The sequence below is a fragment of the Cynocephalus volans genome, chromosome 1 (assembly GCF_027409185.1).
Source record: "Cynocephalus volans isolate mCynVol1 chromosome 1, mCynVol1.pri, whole genome shotgun sequence".
NCBI lineage: Eukaryota > Metazoa > Chordata > Mammalia > Dermoptera > Cynocephalidae > Cynocephalus > Cynocephalus volans.
Window position 1 is genome coordinate 17,644,930 of NC_084460.1, and position 19,154 is coordinate 17,664,083.

Sequence of the window (19,154 nt, forward strand, 5' to 3'; positions counted from 1 at the left end):
GAGCAAAATTTACATGATCTATGGGATACTATTAAGCAAACAAATATCTGAATTATGGGCATTCTAGAAGGAGAAAAAAACAGAAAAAGTTACTGAAGATGTATATAAAGAAATAGTAGCTCAGAACATCCCTAAGTCTTGGGAAAGATGTGAACATCCAATCCCGGAAGCTCAAAGGAAACCAATAGATTCTCAAATGAATCAATAGATTCAACCCAAACAGGTCCTCTCTGAGACACACTGTAGTCAAACTATCCAAAGTTGGAGACAAAGAGAGAATTCTAAAAATAGCAAGAGTAAAATGTTAAGTCGCTTATAAAAGAATCTCTATTAGACTAACAGCAGACTTCTCAGGAGAAACCCTACAGGCCAGGAGAGAATGAGATGATATATTCACAGTACTGGGAGGGGGTGGGGGAGGGACCTGGTAGCCAAGAATATTATACTCAGCAAGGCCATCCTTCAGAAATAAAGGAGAAATAAAGTATTCCTCAGACAAGCAAAAATTAAGGGAATTCATCACCACCAGACTGACCTTACAAGAAATGCTTAGGGGAGTAATACATCTAGAAGAGAAAGAATAACAACCATCATGAAAATACCTGAAAACATAAAACTTACTGGTACAGTTAACACACAAATTAGAAAGAGAAAGGAAGCAAACCTCATCAATACAAAAACCCACCAAACTGCAAAGATAAGCACTGGGAAGAAAGGAACAAAGGATACGCAAAACAATCAGAAAACAATCAACAAAATGACAGGAATAAGACCTCACATAGCAATAATAACCTTGAATGTGAACAAATTAAATGCTGCAATGAAAAGCCACAGACTGGCTCAATGGACAAAAAAACATGACCCATGAATGCATATGTTGCTTACAAGAAACACACCTTACCTACAAAGGCACATATAGACTGAAAGTGAAGGGATGGAAAATCACATTCCATGCAAATGGAAAACAAAAGCAAGCAGGAGTAGCTATACAATTAGATAAAACAAACTTTAAATCAAAATCTGTATTAAGAGACAAAGGGCACTATATAATGATAAAAGAATCAATACAGCAAGAGGATAAAACAATTATAAATATATATGCACCCAATGCCAGAGTACCCAGTAATGAGGCAAATATTATCAGATTGACATCAATACAATAATAGTTGGGAACCTTAACACCCCACTCTCAGCAATAGGCATATCATGACAGAAAATCAACAAGGAAACATCAGATATAAATAACACCATAGACCAGATAGACTTAATGGACATATAAGGAGCATTTCATTCAACAATTGCAGAACACACATCCTTTTCACCACCACATAGAACATTCTCTAGGACTGACTATATGTTAGGCCACAAAATAAGTCCTAACAAGTTCAAAATAATCTAAATCATATCAAGTATTTTTTCTGACCATAATGAAATAAAACTAGGTATCAATAACAAGAGGTTCTTGTGAAACTACACAAATACATGGAAATTAAATAACATGCTCTTGAATGACCAATTGGTCAAAGAAGAGATTAAGAAAGAAATCAAAAAATTTCTTGAAACTAATGAAGACAGAAACACAATATACAAAACCTATGACATACAGCCAGGGCAGTATTAAGAGGAAAGTTTACAGCAATAAACACTTATATCAAAAAAAAAAAAAAGAAAGAAAAAGAAAGATTTCAAATAAACACCCTAATAATGTACCTCAAGGATCTAAAAAAGAAGAACTAAACCCAAAATAAGTAGAAGAAAAGAAATAATGAAAATTGGAACAGAAATAAATGAAATTGAGACTAAATATACAATAAAAGAAGAAATCAAATGAAAAGCTGGTTCACTGAAGAGATAAACAAAATTGACAAACGTTTAGTGAGGCTAACCAAGAAAGAGAAGACCCAAATAAATAAAATCAGATAGCACCAAACAGATACACCAGATAGCACCAAAATACAAAAGATCATCACAGACTATTATGAACTACATATCTATAATGCAAAAACCTAGAGGAAATGGATAAATTCCTAGATACACATGCCCTACCAAGAAGATATAGAAAACCTAGACCAATAACAACTAATAAGATGGAATCAATAATAAAAAGTCTCCCAACAAAGAAAAGCCCAGGACCGAGATGGTTTCACTACTGAATTGTACCAAACAGTTAAAAAACTAATACTACTTCTTAAACTATTTCAAAAAATTGATGTGAATGGAATTCTTCCAAACTCATACTATGAGACCAACATTACCCTGGTACCAAAACCAGGCAAGGACGCAACAAAAGAAAACTACAGGCCAATATCTCTAATGAACACAGATGCAAAAATCCTCAATAAAATAGCAAACAAACCAAATCTAACAGCACGTCAAAAAGATTATATACCACGATCAAGTGAGATTTATCTCAGGGATGCAAGGATGTTTCAACATACACAAATCAATAAACGTAATACATCACATCAACACAATGAAAGAAAAAACCATATGACCATCACGCTAGACAAAGAAAAAGAATTTGATAAAATTCAACATCCCTTCATGATAATGACTCTCAACAAATTAGGTATAGAAGGAAAGTATCTTAGTACAATAAAGGCTGTATATAACAAACCCACAGCTAACACCATACTGAATGGAGAAAAGCTGAAAGCTTTTCTCTCTACTTACCAAAATCATCTCAAAAGTATAAAACTCCGAAGAACTGGAACAAGACAAGGAAGCCCACTTTTATTACTTCTATTCAACATAGTACTGGAAGTCCTAGCCAGCACAATTAGACAAGGGAAGGAAATAAAGGGCATCCAAATTGGAAAGGGGGAAGTCAAGCTGTCCCTGTTTGCAGATGACATGAGTTTACATAGAGAGAAACCTGAAGACTTACCAAAAAACTAGACTTGATAAACAAATTCAGTGAAGTTTCAGGATACAAAATTAACATACGAAAATCAATAGCATTTCCATACACTAACAACGAACTAGCAGAAAAAGATATCAAGAACTATTCCACTTACAATAACAACAAAAAATAAAAGTCCCTAAGAGTAAATTTAACAAAGGAGGTGAAAGATTTCTGCAATGAAAACTATAAAAAACTGATAAAAGACACAAAAAAAATGGAAAGACATTACATCCTCATGGGCTGGAAGACTCAATATCACCAAAATGACCATACTACCCAAAATGATCTACAGATCCAATGCAATCCCAATGAACCTACCAATGACATACTAAACAGAAAAAAAAATAAAATAAAATAAATTCAAAAATTTATATGGAACAAGAGACCCCAAAGAGCCAAAGAAATCCTGAGCAAAAAGAGCAAAGCAGGGGATGCAGGGGATATCACACTCCCTGACTTTGAAATATACTACAAAGCAATAGTAATCAAAACAGTGTGGTACTGGCACATAACAGACACATAGATCAATGGAACAGAATGGAGAACTCAGAAATAAGTCCATGTACCTACAGCCAATTGACTTTTGACAAAGAAGCCAAGAACATACATTGAGGAAAGGACAGTCACTTCAATAAATGGTGCTGGGAAAATTGGAGATCTATATGCAGATAAGTGAAACTAAACTCCTATCACTCACCACTTACCAAAATCAACTCAAAACTATAAAACTTCTAAGGCCGGCCCGTGGCTCACTCGGTAGAGTGCGGTGCTGATAACACCAAGGCCACGGGTTCGGATCCTATATAGGGATGGCCGGTTTGCTCATTGGCTGAGCGTGGTGCTGACAACACCAAGCCAAGGGTTGAGATCCCCTTACTGGTCATCTTAAAAAAAAAAAAAAAAAAAACTATAAAACTTCTAGAAGAAAACATAAAGGAAAAGTTCAGGATATAGATCTGGGCAAAGACTTTATGAATAATACCTCAGAAGTGCAGGGAACAAAAGGAAAAATTAACAAATGAGATTATATCAAATTAAAAAGCTTCTGAACAGCAAAGAAAACAATCAGCAGAGTAAAAAGACAACCTGCAGATGAGAGAAAATGTCTGCAAACTATACATCCAACAAGAGATTAATATCCAGAATATACAAAGAATTCAAACAACTGAATGGAAAATAATCCAATTAAAAATGGGGAAAGGAAGTGAATAGACATTTTTCAAAAGAAGACATGCAAATAGCCAATAGGTATATAAAACAAGGCTCAACATTGCTAATCATCAGAGAAATGCAGATCAAAACCACAATAAGATATCATCTCATCCCAGTTAGAATGGCTATTATCAAGACAACGGAAAATAACAAATGCTGATGAGGATGCGGAGAGAGGGGAACTCGTATATTGTTGGGGAGAATGTAAATTAGTACAGCCACTATGAAAAACAGTATGGAGGGGCCGATCCTGTGGGTCACTCAGGAGAGTGCGGCACTGGGAGCGCCAAGGCCGCGGGTTTGTATCCCTATATGGGGATGGCTGGTGCGCTCACTGGCTGAGCATGGTGCGGACCACACTGTGCCGAGGGCTGCAATCCCCTTACCGGTCAAAAAAAAAAAAAAAAAAAACAGTATGGAGTTTCTTCAAACAACTACAGATAAAACTACCAGCAATCCCACTACTAGTGGGTAGATATCCAAAGGAATGGAAATCAACAAGTTGAAGAGAAACCTGCACTCCAATGTTTATTGAGCTCTATTCACAATGGCCAAGAGTTGGAACCAACCTAAATGTCCTTACCCCAATGATTAGATAAAGAAAATGTGGTATATATACACAATGGAATACTACTCAGTCATAAAAAAGAATGAAATTCTGCCATTCACAGAAACATGAATGAACTTGGAGAAAATTATTTTAAGTGAAATAAGCCTGGCACAGAGAGAGAAATGCCACACATTCTCATTCATCTGTGGAAGCTAAAAAAGTTGATCTCATAGAAGTAGAGAGTAGATAAGAAGTTACTAGAGATTGGTGGGGAGAAGAGAAAGAGGAGGATGGGAAGAAGGTGGTCAGCGAGTACAAGATATTAAAGAAATAGGAAGAACAGGATCTAGGGTTCTATAGTACTATATGAAGACTACAGTCAACAACAAAGTCCTGTGTATCTTTGAAAAGCTAGTCGAGATGATGTTGAATGTTCCTAACACAAAGAAATGACAAATGTCTGAGGATATGGATATACTAAGTCCCCTGACATAATCACTGCACACAGAATGAATGTACCCAAATATCATATTGTACTCCATAAATATACACAGTTACTATGGGTCGATTAAGAAAAATAAAAAGAGAGAAAGAGAGAGAGAGAATAGAATAGTGGTTACTAGAGGCAGGGAAAGAAAAAGGGGAGGGAGAGCCAGGGAAAGAAAAAGGGGAGGGAGAGCCAGAGAAAGATTGCTAGTCTGGTACGATGTTACAAAGGTACACAGTTAGATAGGAGGAATAAGTTCTGGTGCCCTAGGGTGTGCTAAAAAAATTTAAGTGTCCCTTGCTTGTATGTTACAGTAATCTGAGGTTCTGTTCTCCTTTACTACTAATAAAATTCTCCCAAATGTTTAGCCAGCAGTATTTGTGAATGAGATGGTTCACGCTCCCCTTCTCCCACCCCCCAGGGAGCCTGCCCTTTGCTGAATTAGAATAAGATAGGATAACTTAGAATAGGATAGATCTGGGCCTCTTAATCCTTCGTGCTTTTTTTCACATAATGTACCTTTCTGTGTGCTGAGACCTGTAATTTCCATTTGATGACCACTTACATGACAGATTTAATTAGGAAAAACATTGCGGGGAATAGAACAAGTAGAAAAGGGATCATAGTTAAAATTGAAAGACCTGGTTTTGATCACTGCCCTCTCCCTTCACTAAATGACCTTGGACAAATAATTTGGATTCTTGAAGCATTGGTCCCTTGACTTTTCTTCTTCTTCTTTTTTTTTTTTTTTTTGGTAATAAAAATAATAATCATTTACTGTTAACTTTTATTGGTACAAAAAGTATACAAAACAAAAGCAACAAATCGCCCTGAAGCCAACTACCCAGAAATAGCCAGTGTTACATTTTGGTTTTTATTTTAATTTTTATTTATTTTTTCATTACATGTTTGTGCGGTACAGTTTCTTGTTTCAATATATGTGTTCACTGTATGATCTAATCAGAATAATTAGCATATCTATCACTTAAACATTTATCGTTTCTTTATTGTTATACCATTCAAGATCCTCTTTTCTAGCTATCTTGAAAATACAATACTATTACCTATTGCCACTCTAGGGCACCAGAACTTATTCTTCCTAACTGTACCTTTGTAACATTGGACCAGACTACCAAACTTTCCCTAGTCCACCCTCCCCACTTTCTTTCCCTGCTTCTGGTAAACACTATTCTAAAAAATGATCTCACCTATGAAATATTTTTTCTTATCTTCTCTGTCACAGTCTAGAAGAACTAACCACCAAAGAACATCTTCATCTCTCCCCCCATCAGCATTTTCATTAGGATCATCTGCCTATCAGTCCACATAAAGGCAGGTAGAGATGGTTGCTGTTATAATCCCTGTCCCTATCAAAAAAACCCCAGCCCATCCACAGGCCCTACTGAGGATGTGGCCCAAATCTGTTCTTTAACTATCTGTTGACCATATTCTGACCCTGAGCCTTGGCCATAACTGACTGGAAAAGAAGAGGGCATGCAGCCTAGGGAGGCAGCAGGCATGATGAGAATCCTTTGCCATTACACGGTAGTATGACCTAAGAGAAGTGTTCAATTTAGTGCTTAAATATTACCTCATCAGGACATCCCAGGACTCCTTCTATTAGAGCAGGCTAAAGCAAGGACCTTGCCTTGTGTAGCTAGGATATGTCTGCAGAACCTTGACAGCTATTTTCACAGCTCGGCCACAACTCAAATGAAGCCTGAGGCAAAGAATCCAAATATCTCAATGACATCAGTGAAGTCCTGCTGCTAAGAGGCAAAAAAAAGAGCCTGGTCCCTAGAGATGCCTCATTGTCAGGCATGCCCTGACAGCGAGGCCCATTAGTAGAGGCAGATGGAGCTTGGCTGTCCCTTAAACTTAAAGACCATAATTAGCATGATACTTGTCAATATACAGAATAAAAGAACCTCACATCACACACTAAAATAAATTCCATAAAAATACCAGAAAAAGATATAAGTAGATATTTACTAATTTTGAAAAACATTAACATCAAGATCATCAAAAGCAGAAATCATTATGTAAAACGTAAATCTGAGGACATAGACTCCTACCATACAGCAATGATATACAATTGAAAGATAAATAATAAACTCACTACGAGTTACTTTCCCTACTATATAAGAAGTTTTTTATACAGTAAGGAGTTTGTGAATACAAAAACATCTATAGAAAAATGGACACAAACACATAATTCACCAATGAATAGGGTCCTGGTTAAAATATACACTGGCCTCAGTTATTAAATATGAAGTACGGAGATATAGAGACTAGATCATTAACAGAGATTATCTTTGGATTGGGAGTTGCAGGTAATTTTTATTCCTGTGTATATATTTGGATTTAGAAAATTTTTTACAATGAACATGTATAATTTTGGCAATCAGTTATTAAGTAAAAACTAAGTTCAGAACACTGTGGAAAATGTGAAATATGGAAACAGCATCTCATCACACAACGACCTTTTTCTAGTGCAACAGGAATCTCTTGTTAATAGCTTCCATGTAATGCGCCACTAGCACTGTTTAGGAAATATGATAAGAAAGAAGAAGAATGAATGCTTAAAGCCTATAACATATCATGAAGAACCAAAAAAAGTCACCCACTCCCCTTTTAATTTTTTAATCTAAAAAAACAGAGAATTCTTTTGTTGAATGATCTGATTTATACTGATGCAAAAGTTCCTTATAAAAGTTGAAGAATTCTGTCATCAGGGTATAAAAGTCAGTGCATAGTCAGATTGTTTTCTTTTTTTGTTTTGGCAGCTGGCCAGTATGGGGAACTGAACCCTTGACCCTGGTGTTACAAGGCTGGCTCTAACCAGCCAGCCCTCAAATTGTTAAGTGGTTTATTTCTTATGTTCTAAAAACATAAGGCCTAAAATGTTTCCTTATAATTTCTGTTTATCTTTCCTAAGATAAAATACAACTCTACTCAAAAGTTTTTATCATAATTTTAAAATCTACCAATAAAGTTCTCTTCTATGCAAAATCACTTTATAGTTTTTATTTAGTTTTGTCTGCTTCCTCTGATAGAAATTCTGTGTGAGAAAGGATTTTGGGGATAATTTGATACTCCCCCCCTTGTGAGAGGAGGGCTAAAGACCACAGAGGCTGGATTATGTACAGCTGAGGAACACAAGAGCCAACCTAAAAATAACCCAGCCTACGGTAGTTTATTGCGTTTGACTCCTTTTCACTACAATTTCATATTCGTAAACTAGGAGAATTCTTTAATGCTAAACAGTAGTCTGACTTAAGAGAAGTGTTCAATTTAGTGCTGATATATTGTCTGTCATCAAGACATCCCAGTAATCCTTCTACTTAGCTGATGCTACAGTGAGGACCTAGCTTTGTGTAGCTGGGGTATGTCTGCAGAACCCTGACAGCTATTTTCACAGCTCAGCCATGACCCAAATGAAGCACAAAGCAAAGAACCCAAACATCTCAATGTATAAATCCACTCCTAGGAAGCACTAGTACTACATGCATTTTTTAATTTCCAAAAGGATCTCAGATGTTGACAGCTTAGTTCAAAATCAAGAAATTTTAGAATTTTGAACTTTCCTTCTGAATGGTAGAAAGGATCCAAATTGAACCATTAAGGATATAGGCACAGAATGGAAACATCTGTAGGAAAAATGGAGGCTCTGTCTGAATCACATTTTTAGGCCACAAGGACACCCTTGATCTGCCAGACCATAAGCTCCCTGAGGGCAAAGGAACTTAACTATTTTTCTTATTTCTCCAGTACCTAACAGAGCTCCTGGCACAATGCCAGCACTCAGCCAATGATGTGAAAATGTGATGATGAGGACAGATGGGACGAGCAGTCTCTAGAGATCAGATGGAGTGGCTGGAACCAACACACAATGAAATAGTAGTTTCTTGCTGACCCTGAAATGTCCCAGATAGATACAAAGTTCTATGGTTACTTACAGAATTTTAATATAGAAAAAATAAATAATTTTAAATCTCCCAAAGGCTCTAGGGCTTTATGTCCAAGAAAGAAACGTCTCTGCACAGGTACTTGGATTTGTAAATAAGAAAATATTGGTGGAATGAAATATAACTGAGTGCGATAAAAACTTACTTTATGTTCTCCATAATTCTAAGGAAAATAAGGTAAGGGAGAAAGACACAACTAAAGGTAAAAAAATCTCAAAAAGACTCTCCAGTTCCATATCTAGCAATACTTATTAAAAACTGAGGCTACAAGGGTTTTGACATTTCTTATAAGAAACTCTAGAAAGAAAAATATAATGACTCATTTTTTAATAATGTCCTTTCTTCCCAAAGTACATATCACAATTCCCACAGCCCTAGCACATGGGCACTCTGCGCAGAGCTCTTGCAACATGGAGGATCCCTCTGCACCAATATCCCCAAGTGGACAAGAGAAATGCCGACAGCAGGGAACAGAGGCAGCCTGGCTGTGCTCACTCTGCCCCTCAAACGAGGGAGATTACTCCCTTTTGTACTGCCTGATCTGCAACAGCAGTTCTTTTGTGCAGCCACCTTTGAGAACTAGGGAGCTAAGTGCAGCTGGCTTCCTTGTGTACAGGCTGAAAGGATCCTTGGCAGAGAATTTTTGAATGGATGCTCCCAGATTTCCTAACAAATTGCCACTAAGACTTTGAGAATCCATAAAGAAAAAGAAAAAAAAAAGGATGAAGGAAAAGGGACTCGTGCTCCTCAAGGCTACAGTACGAGTAAGGCTCCTAGACTGCTGCTCAGGTACTCACTCACTCCTTCATCACTTTTGGGGTTGCAGAACAGTGAGTGAAGGAAATGGTTATAAGAAAATAACTGAAGTTTATTGCCAAAGTAATATCTCCAGTACAGCTACTCAGGGTGCTGATTTCCCAGGCCTTGCCCAGTCAGATGTTCCTTGATAATCACTACCAAGAGAAAGGGAGATGGATCCTCCCCTTTGGCAAATATCAGTATAAACTGATAAAAGAATTCAAAGCTTGAAAGGAGTTCAAGGAATACTCCCAGGAGCCTGACATCACTGGCTTTGGGCATTTGAAGTATATAACAGAGTAAGGATGCCTTCTCTTGGGCAGAAGGCAGTTCCGGGAGGGAGGATTGTTTATTGATCCTTAAATAGCTGAGACAGGCGGGCTCTGCAGAGGTCAAATATCAATGAGAATTAAGCTCCAAGGCACTTCTGGTGGAAGGACGGTACAGTTGGCTTGATGGGCAATTTGTGGGAGAGGGCTCTTTACTTGACCTGGATATTCTACTGCTTCTAGCAACAGCAGCCTGGGGAAGTGATAGGCTGGAGGCCTGTGAGGAGGGGAGGTGCACTGGTGCCACGTAGGCTAAGCAGAAGGTGCTTGGAGCTTGTGCCCAACAAGGAAGCTGATCAGTAGCATCGGGCTTTAGCTGCCTTGCGTGTGTGTGGCTGGGAACGTGTATGTGAAGGGATGATCAGAGGTGGAGAAAAAGAGCAACTGAAGAGACAGAGGCTGACCACAACTAAAGAGAATCACTCAAAACAAAGAGCTTCATGATGTAAACTGCATTTTTCTTATAAGTCAATATGGTTAGCTCAGCTCTGATGTTTTTTTGCTAGATGTCACAACAATTCAGAGAAGAAAACTGAATTCGCTCATTTAAAAAAAAGGTTCAGACTGGTCAACTTTTCGGAATGAAAATTCTCAAAATTTAGGATATCCTCCAGATTATAGTATTTATATGACAGCAGCTATAGAAAACTTACATCTGTATAAATACCAGGCCCCCTAAGGGGGATAATATTTCATTTGTATTGAGATGTTTTAATTCTCCCTTAATAATTTAAGATACTCAGTATTAATATTACATATCAGATAAAAGATCTAATTTCTCCTGTATTCCATCTGAAAGCAATAATACTTTCTGGTACAGTTAATTGTTGTTTTCTTAAATGATAGATCAATTTCTCCCTTGCTCTGAGAATCAGTTAAGCTATATTATACTATAGTTATATGCCAACAACATTACTACTTTAGTATTTATTAATGTACTAAGATAACTCAACAGGCTAGAAATATTTCAAAGGATACACTTTTAATACTTTTTACCAAATTTGCTTCACTTATTTCATTTAATGTGCATACTTAGAGTTTTACTGATAAATGAACAAGAAGAAATATAGGGATCAGGCTGGCTTTCCAAAGGGCTCCTCTGTTCCAAAGGCAGCTCTATTTAAATATGAGTTCTCTGCTCTTTACTTTTCCTGGATTTCTATTTGCCCTTATAGCCTCTGAAACTCTCTTCTAATATATTTATTTAAGATGAGATAAGAAGCTGGTTTTAGACTATGTGGTCCAAATTTCAAATTTCATATGGATTAAAAAATAAACATAAGGGGTAATCTAATATTCCCATAAATTATTTTAGAAGCATAATAATCATGTCATACTTCATGGTTGTGTTAAAGTCTGCTAGACTTTTTTTTCCTATTTGTTAAAGTTTTAAGTCATATGTCTAAAAATATGAAAAAGAGTTTGTGTAGAGGTAAATTCAGGTAGACTGGACCATGACTGCAGCAAGAGACACATACATACACAACAAGGAGACTGTTGAGTGTATGTGTTAAGCTTAAAAGACAAGCTGTAACTGCAACATTCCAAGTTAAGTTTTCTATATCTATCTGTCTGAATAGAGAACTCCAATGAAATAGAAACAGGCCCTGATGGAGCTCAAGACTTAGCATGAGGAGAGGGAGGGAGAGAGGGAGAGAGAGACAGAGAGGGGGAGAGGGAGAGAGAGACAGAGAGGGGGAGAGGGAGAGAGAAACAGGGAGGGGGAGAGAGAGACAGAGAGGGAGAGAGGGAGGGGGGAGGGAGGGAATGAACCCTATTAACGATGAAATAATACACTGGGGAAAAGTACTGGTTCTCATGAAAATGTCAGTGATTCACCATGGAATAAAATTCAAAAGCCACTGACCCCAATGAAAGCTTCCAGTGGAAACGTGGATTTTGCTACATTTCATTTGAAAACTTGACTTTATTTCACTTAAATACTATTATAAGCACCATCACAGTTTTTGTGATGTGTGTTGCTTTCTCATTTAACATTGATGTGGAAAAGATACCGCTGGTCAAACTAAATATCCAAGGGGTCTTCAGGGAAAAAAGAAAAACAATATAACACACGAATTAATCAATATTACCATGCAGAATATGTAGGACATTTTTAGTTCCCTGAAACATGTTCAAGTGCTCAACAGCCGAATGACAACAGGAGACAATTCTTTTTTCTAATTTTTACAGTTACTTAGCATTTAAGCAGATTTGTCCATAGAATTTTTTCATACGTACCAATTCTTCATTCTGACTTGCCAAAACATCATGATTGAATGCAAGCTGACTTACACAGACCACAAATCTGTCGGGGAATACATGGAGTTCTATATAAAACGAAGAAAATCAAGTTAATAAAGACATCAAAAAACTATAAATATAGAAATGCTTGGTCCCAGATTGTTTTGTTCATTTTAAGTTATGGCAGTATCCATGTATGAGTATATATAAGGCACAAGTCTCTTCTCCCCTCCCCTACGGGCTTGCTATCAATTCAGCAGGGCGAGCACAAATCTCTAGGGAGAGCCGAGGAAGCTGCAAATTGGTCCACCTGAGCCCCTGGACCCGTACATCACACAAAGTGCCTAGGCAGGGCCTTTGCAGACTTCCTTCTGTGTCAGTCTGCTGTTTTCTGTTTAGAACACCTGTCTGTCTGTCTGTCTGTCCGTCCGTCCGTCCGTCCATCCATCCACACACCCACCAGCCTCCACCTACCCCTGGAGTGATATCTGAAGTGGTATCTAGCTGATGCTAACAGTGTGTATGCTGGGTGGGTGAGGAGGCTCTTCTCCCTTCTGTATACTTGGTTGTATTGCTTGAATATTTTTATAATACACACATATCATATTTGTGACAGAAATAAAGTCATTTTTTCCTAAAAGAGAAAACTTCCCTCTTAGATATGACCGATTGTTTAAAGACGGATACTATGAATCAGATAAGTGGAGCCTTTTACATACACTGCCCATGAGGACACTGTGTGAGATAATCACATATTTCAATTTGATGCACTCAGAAGCCAAGCATGCAGGTATCAGTTGCGCAGACATGCGATTTAGATGCAGTTAACACCTTACACCATTTGGTGACATGAAATTATACCAAAAGGCCTAATGAGTTGATGTTCCAGTAACAGCCCTTTCCTTAACCCCTAGACCACAGCTGTCTCCTTGGTTGCCACTTTCCCTATTCCAGAGCCTCCTACTCAGCACAGCAGATTGACAGTTCTAAAAAACAGCTCCACTCGTCCTGCTCAAAAGCTGACCGTGGCTCCCCAGTGCCCAAACCATAATGTGCAAACATTCCAAGCCCTCCATGATCAGGGCCTAACCTGTTGTTCTGGTCTTACCCTCAACAAGTCCTCCTCATGTAGAAAGTCCCCACTTGAAATGGGTGTTTAAACTTTGACCCCACATGGATGTTATATCTGGCTAGGTGACTTGGAATGGACTTTAAAAAACCAGAGGAACAAAATTATCAAAGAAGTTAATATTTATTCATTAGTTCTTAAAATATCTTACTGAGATAAGTAGTAGGTAGTCTGCTTCCCACTTTAAGGAGAAAACTGAATCAAAGAATTTATTGTCTACCCTCTCCCTCCCTGCAAAATAATAAAATTGAAACACAATAGTTCATTAGTGGATCAAAATTAGAATTCAAAATGACCAATTCTATCTAATAATTCCTCTATTGTATATTTCCAGTTCTTCCTCTGAAAAATAAGAATTCTAGATTGGTAGGTTTTAAACATTTGGTGCCAGATATTATATTAACAGAAAGCAACTGTTGTACCCTTTTAAGTCATAATCAAGAGTTGTATGATCTTAATATTTAAATAAAGTAAAGATTTAGGCAACGATAGCCCCTATGATGAAGGGTAGCTAGGTTGTATTTTAACAGATACAAGTTTGATTAACTTATTTTACTGAGAGAATAAAGTGAACAGCCCCATTAACAGAGTAATATATTTGAGTAACATTTAGAGATAAGAAAGTGCAGACAGTCATGAAGATTCCAAGAGCAAACCGCCATACGTTAATTCTTAAAGTCCCTATCTCATATCTTATAAACATACTGAAATTATCCAAGGAAGTTGAGCTAAATTTTCTCTCCAATGCTCAGACCAACTCAGAGAATGGTCATTAGCTTCTGACTTTATTGTTGTTGGCTGGACAAGTCTGACATCATTTCATCTGTGCACACCTTGACCTGGGGAAGGGAGAGGGGTAGGAACTGGCCTTGTTATACACCTAAGTGAAGGCTCTGACAGTTCTGGCCTGGGAAAGGGTTTTCTTGTATATACACTTGCTGTGAATCCCAGGGCCTTGATGTGTACAGACAATGAGAAAGTGATTCATAGTTCAACTATGTGTCAAGTCACTTTGGAAACTCAATGAAAATGGTCAAATGCATCAGGAAAGTCAAGTGCAGTGTGGCCAACTCACTATTATCAAACAGGCAGTAAATACAGTACAAAATGGGGGGGGGCGGTAAAAGCACAAATGTTTGGAAATACAATTACATAAAGTGAGTAGGCAAGCTGATCATGTGAAATGCCTGATCACCAAAGAAATCAGCTTCTTACCAGAATTCTCTGTGCCCCTGATACAGCGAAGTCGTATCCCTCTTTTGAGGAAGTAGGCTGTGATTTGAAAGCCGTAACCTGTAAAGTGAAAGAGGACATCATTGGATTACAAGCTTCTTTGCTATTGAATCCCAGGGGCCTAGCCCAGCACCTACCACAAAATACGCATTCAATAGTTATATAGCAAATAAAGAATAAAAGAATCAATAGAGTGCCTCATTTGAGAAGAAAGGGTGAACATTACTATCCTGGCTCTTCCAGGAAGCCTGGCCATATAACTTGGCATAGTCACTTTGTAAAGAGAATAATGAGGAGGTCTATCATGCCTGAAAACTAGGGCTTTCAAATGGCATGATTAATTCAGTCTGAGCTGGTGCATAGATCTTGGCCACCTTCTAATGCTCATTACTTCTTAGCTCATGAAAAGAATCATTTAATACCTATTTTAGGATAGGTGTATTTCACCTGTAAATAAGTTATTCTAATTCAAGTACAACAAAATCTTTATGTAGAATGAGATAAAGAGAAATATGACATAAGTCAAAAACAAATTTCTCCAACTCACCAGAATGGCCTAAATGAAAAAGACAGAGCACTAAGTGTTGGCAAGAAAGTAGAACATCTGGAATTATAATACACTGCTAGTAGGAATACAAACTGGTATACCACTTTGAGCATATGCTTGAGTATCTAAAGCTGAACTTAAGTGTGAACACAGAGTGTTCATAATGGCACTCTTCATAATAGTCTCAAGCTAGAACCAATGTAATATCCATTAACAGTAGAATTTATTAAAAATGGGGATGTAGTCATACAGTAAAATACCACACTGCCGCTAAAAATGAATGAGCTACAACTACAGGCATTAAATCTCACAAACATAACATAAGTGAAAGAAGGAATAAATGGAGACATTACCATTCATCTTATAGGGTGGCAACAGAATTCCAGATGATTTGCAAAAAGTACCAGCATAATTCCTTTCTCCCCCTCCCTTTTCACTCTCTTTCAGCTTCCCTCCAGGTATAAACTATCCTGTTGATGACTTTCCTGAAAAGGTCAAGTAAAACCATTCCCAGTTAACACAATCAAGTATTTGGTAAAAGAATCCCAAGTGAAAGGCCTACTAGAGAGGGGTGAAGGTCCCCAGGCCCTAAGACAACCTCAGGAAATTGCTAACCTTCCAAGACAGTATTTTAACCATGAAATTAGAGGGGCCACGAGTTGCAAGAAGTGGCCTCCAGGACCATGAGACTCTCAAAGTCCATGACTATGATTGCTCTGAAATAACTTTGACAAAGAACACAAAGACATTTCCACTTTTACATCTAGTATCCTTCCGACTTCCCTGTAGGAAGATCCAGGACATCAGTGACCACACTTTTCGCTCTGTCTCACCAAGCAATGGCTCTCACAGCACAATTGCTTTAGTCACATGGATTGTGAAATAACAGTGACATCCATGAAAGGATAATCTCGATTTGCCACGATGAAATATATTTTTTCCTAACACGCTTGAAGATGGATTGCATTTCAGTCATGTGGCTTCCTTCAGCTTAAAATGTCAAGCAAAATATGCACACCTTTGGTATTACTGTAAATGCTTTAAAACAAATATTTCATTCCTTAAGTCACTGAAAGAGTAGAAATCATTTCTACATCTGTTTATTTGTCCTGTGCTGGGGTATGGGATTATGAGAGAGGACTCCTTAACAATTTGGGACTCACAAACACACACTGCAAAATTTAAAAGTGATTTTTCAAGTAATGATTTATAATGTGAGTCTTTCAAAGGATGGAACAAAAAACACCTGTGCAATATCTCTATCATTCTGCCTTTGCTCTCTATATCTCTAGATGATTAAGTTCAAAACTTCAAAAATCTCCTTCCTATACAAAATCTCCAGCAAGAAAATGTTATCAGAAATGGGCTGCCTTGGATTTGCATGTCCTCCCAAAACTTGACCCTCACTGTGACAGTGTTAAGAGGGTGGGAAATCCTGTTATGGTAATTGAGAGGTGGGGCCTTGGGGAGGTGATTAGATTGTAGGACAATGCCGTAGAGAATGGACTAAAAGTGGTGGTCAGGAGTGTGGTTCTGAGGGCTTTAAAATTAGAGTGCATGAGGAACTAGTTCTCTCTGCTCCACCATTTTCACAATGTGATACCCTGACATCACCATCACCACCACCAAGACCTTCACCAGCTTTGTTCCCTGGACTTTGGACTTCCCAGCCTCAGAAACCATAAGCAATAAATTTTGTTTTCTTTATAAAATACCCAGTTCCGTGTATTTTGTTATAAGCAACAGAAACGGACTAATACAGAGGCTAAATCTGAAGCTGACCATGAAAGCTACAGTTCTGAGTTCAGGAAGCTTGGTATATAGAAATATCACTTGTGTGGTAACTAAATCCTATTTGGTCTGTTAGACAATAAAGTCTCAATATGACACCTGTCGCTATTGAAAAAGAAAGCAGTATAAGGCAGATTCCAAGTGATTTATTACTAAAGTTACTAGAACTGAGTTTATTGAAACCTTGCCCCCACACCTCTTACCCCAAAAATGGATTACGTTAGAAGAAATCATTCCTAAACTGGCATCTTGTTATTAGCAGTTTCAACGGAAAAACCTGGCCTAGTGGCACCTACAAGAGAAATGGCAAGTTTAACATGTAAAAAAGATTTGCACCTGCTTAGTCCAAATTCCACTGGTCATATGAAACTTTATTGTTTAAAGAGAAACTTGAAGATTAAACAAAAAAGTACTTGTGTCAGTTCTTATGGCAAACTTAATTTGATATATAAACAGAGAATATGACTGCTGCTCAAACATACTGAACTGAAATGCTTGGGGAGATGTATTTCATTTATCCATAGATAATAGGCAGTAATAAAGACTGCATTCCTATCTTGCTCTTAATGAAACTGACTTCACAGAGTTCAACAGGCCACTGAGATTTTGTACTTACCCAGGGCTAAAGCAAAGCTCCACTAGTCTCTGAAGCTAAACAGCAATTTGGCAAAGAATCCAGAAGGCCCTTTGTTTTCTCTACTCGGGGCACCAGTTCCCAGCTTGCTACACTGGTGTTCTAAATGCAGAAAACCTGAGTCAGTAGGAGATCGGGGAAAAACAGGCAAATGGAAACTATAAAGTGATAACCTTTTCATTTGAAAACTACCTGACAATGGTATTCCAAGACTATGAGACACTTGCAAATCACGTTTAAGTATGCCTATTTTCTTCCTGGCTATTGTGATCCTCCTAAATCTGAGAAGACTGTCTTCAGACACATGAAGAGATTGGGGTTAGAGGGAAGACTGCTTTGTAACGGAAGCACCTTTCCATTAGGAGTCTTCAGGTATCTGCATTTCTAGAAATAACTTATATTTCTGAGTTGCTGAATGTCATGTGCTCATCCAGTACCAGCAGGAGACGATCTTCTCCTCTGGTCTCCAAGCAGCCCAAAAAGTCTCTAGTCCCTGTGTGGCCTCTTACATTCTCTGTTCTAGTTATCCTTCTGCAAACAAACTCTGAATCCTTGTAAAGCCCAAAATGATGACTTGTTACCACATTAACTTTCTTCTGCCTCACCTGGTTGTTCACCAAAAAATATTATGTCTCTAAGGAAAAAAAGGTGGGGTGCGGGGAGTCAGTAATGTTTATGAGAGAAATAAAGGAAGGACAAAGCAGAGTTCTGCTACTATTTTATCTCATATTCTGTTTAAAATAAACTGCTTTAAAACGGCTTTACTAGAAAGTTGGAGATTTCATGAATAGAAAGGCAAAAATTACAACAAAAAAAATCAAATATGAGTTGAACAAATTCCATCCTGGCTTAGAAAGGCAGGAGATTAGTTTTAAGTGGTACTGTGCTCCAATGAGTAATGCATTTTAAGGGAGTGGTCATTCTTTTGAGTTGTTACAGTTCATAGTCCCAAGACACTGAGAGCAAATATTCAGCACTGAGTTTTTACTGTAAAACTATCCAGCTTCACTTGTTTTCCAGGGGACCCATAGCCAAGGTGACTTGAGCTTCCTCACAGCTGCCAACAGGAATTGGTGGTACGTACAGCGCGAAACAGCAGAAAGCCCTCTCCCAGGGCTGTTATGAGACATTCATGGTGGAGCCTGGGAACATGCCCACATGTGGCCTGCTGAGCCATCGGACAGCCTGGCAGGTGAGCACCGCTTCAAAGTGGGCTCCACCCACCATCTGCATGGCTCCAGCAAAGCATTCTCCCAAACCACAAGACAGGCTGAGGAAGACCTCCCAAGCCCCCTCAATACATCTCTGAGATGACATCATTAGTATC

The 19,154-nt window shown here is 38.0% G+C and overlaps 1 protein-coding gene across 1 annotated transcript in view; it reads right to left on the reverse strand.

The window, feature by feature from the left end:
- Positions 1–19,154, reverse strand: part of SLX4IP (SLX4 interacting protein) — a 187,159-nt gene that overhangs the window by 13,650 nt on the left and 154,355 nt on the right. The window contains exons 5-6 of the mRNA XM_063078482.1: positions 14,838–14,915; positions 12,491–12,579 (exon numbers count right to left, since the gene is read on the reverse strand). Of these exons, the coding sequence (XP_062934552.1) occupies positions 12,491–12,579; positions 14,838–14,915 (167 nt within the window). The remainder of the gene's footprint in view (positions 1–12,490; positions 12,580–14,837; positions 14,916–19,154) is intronic.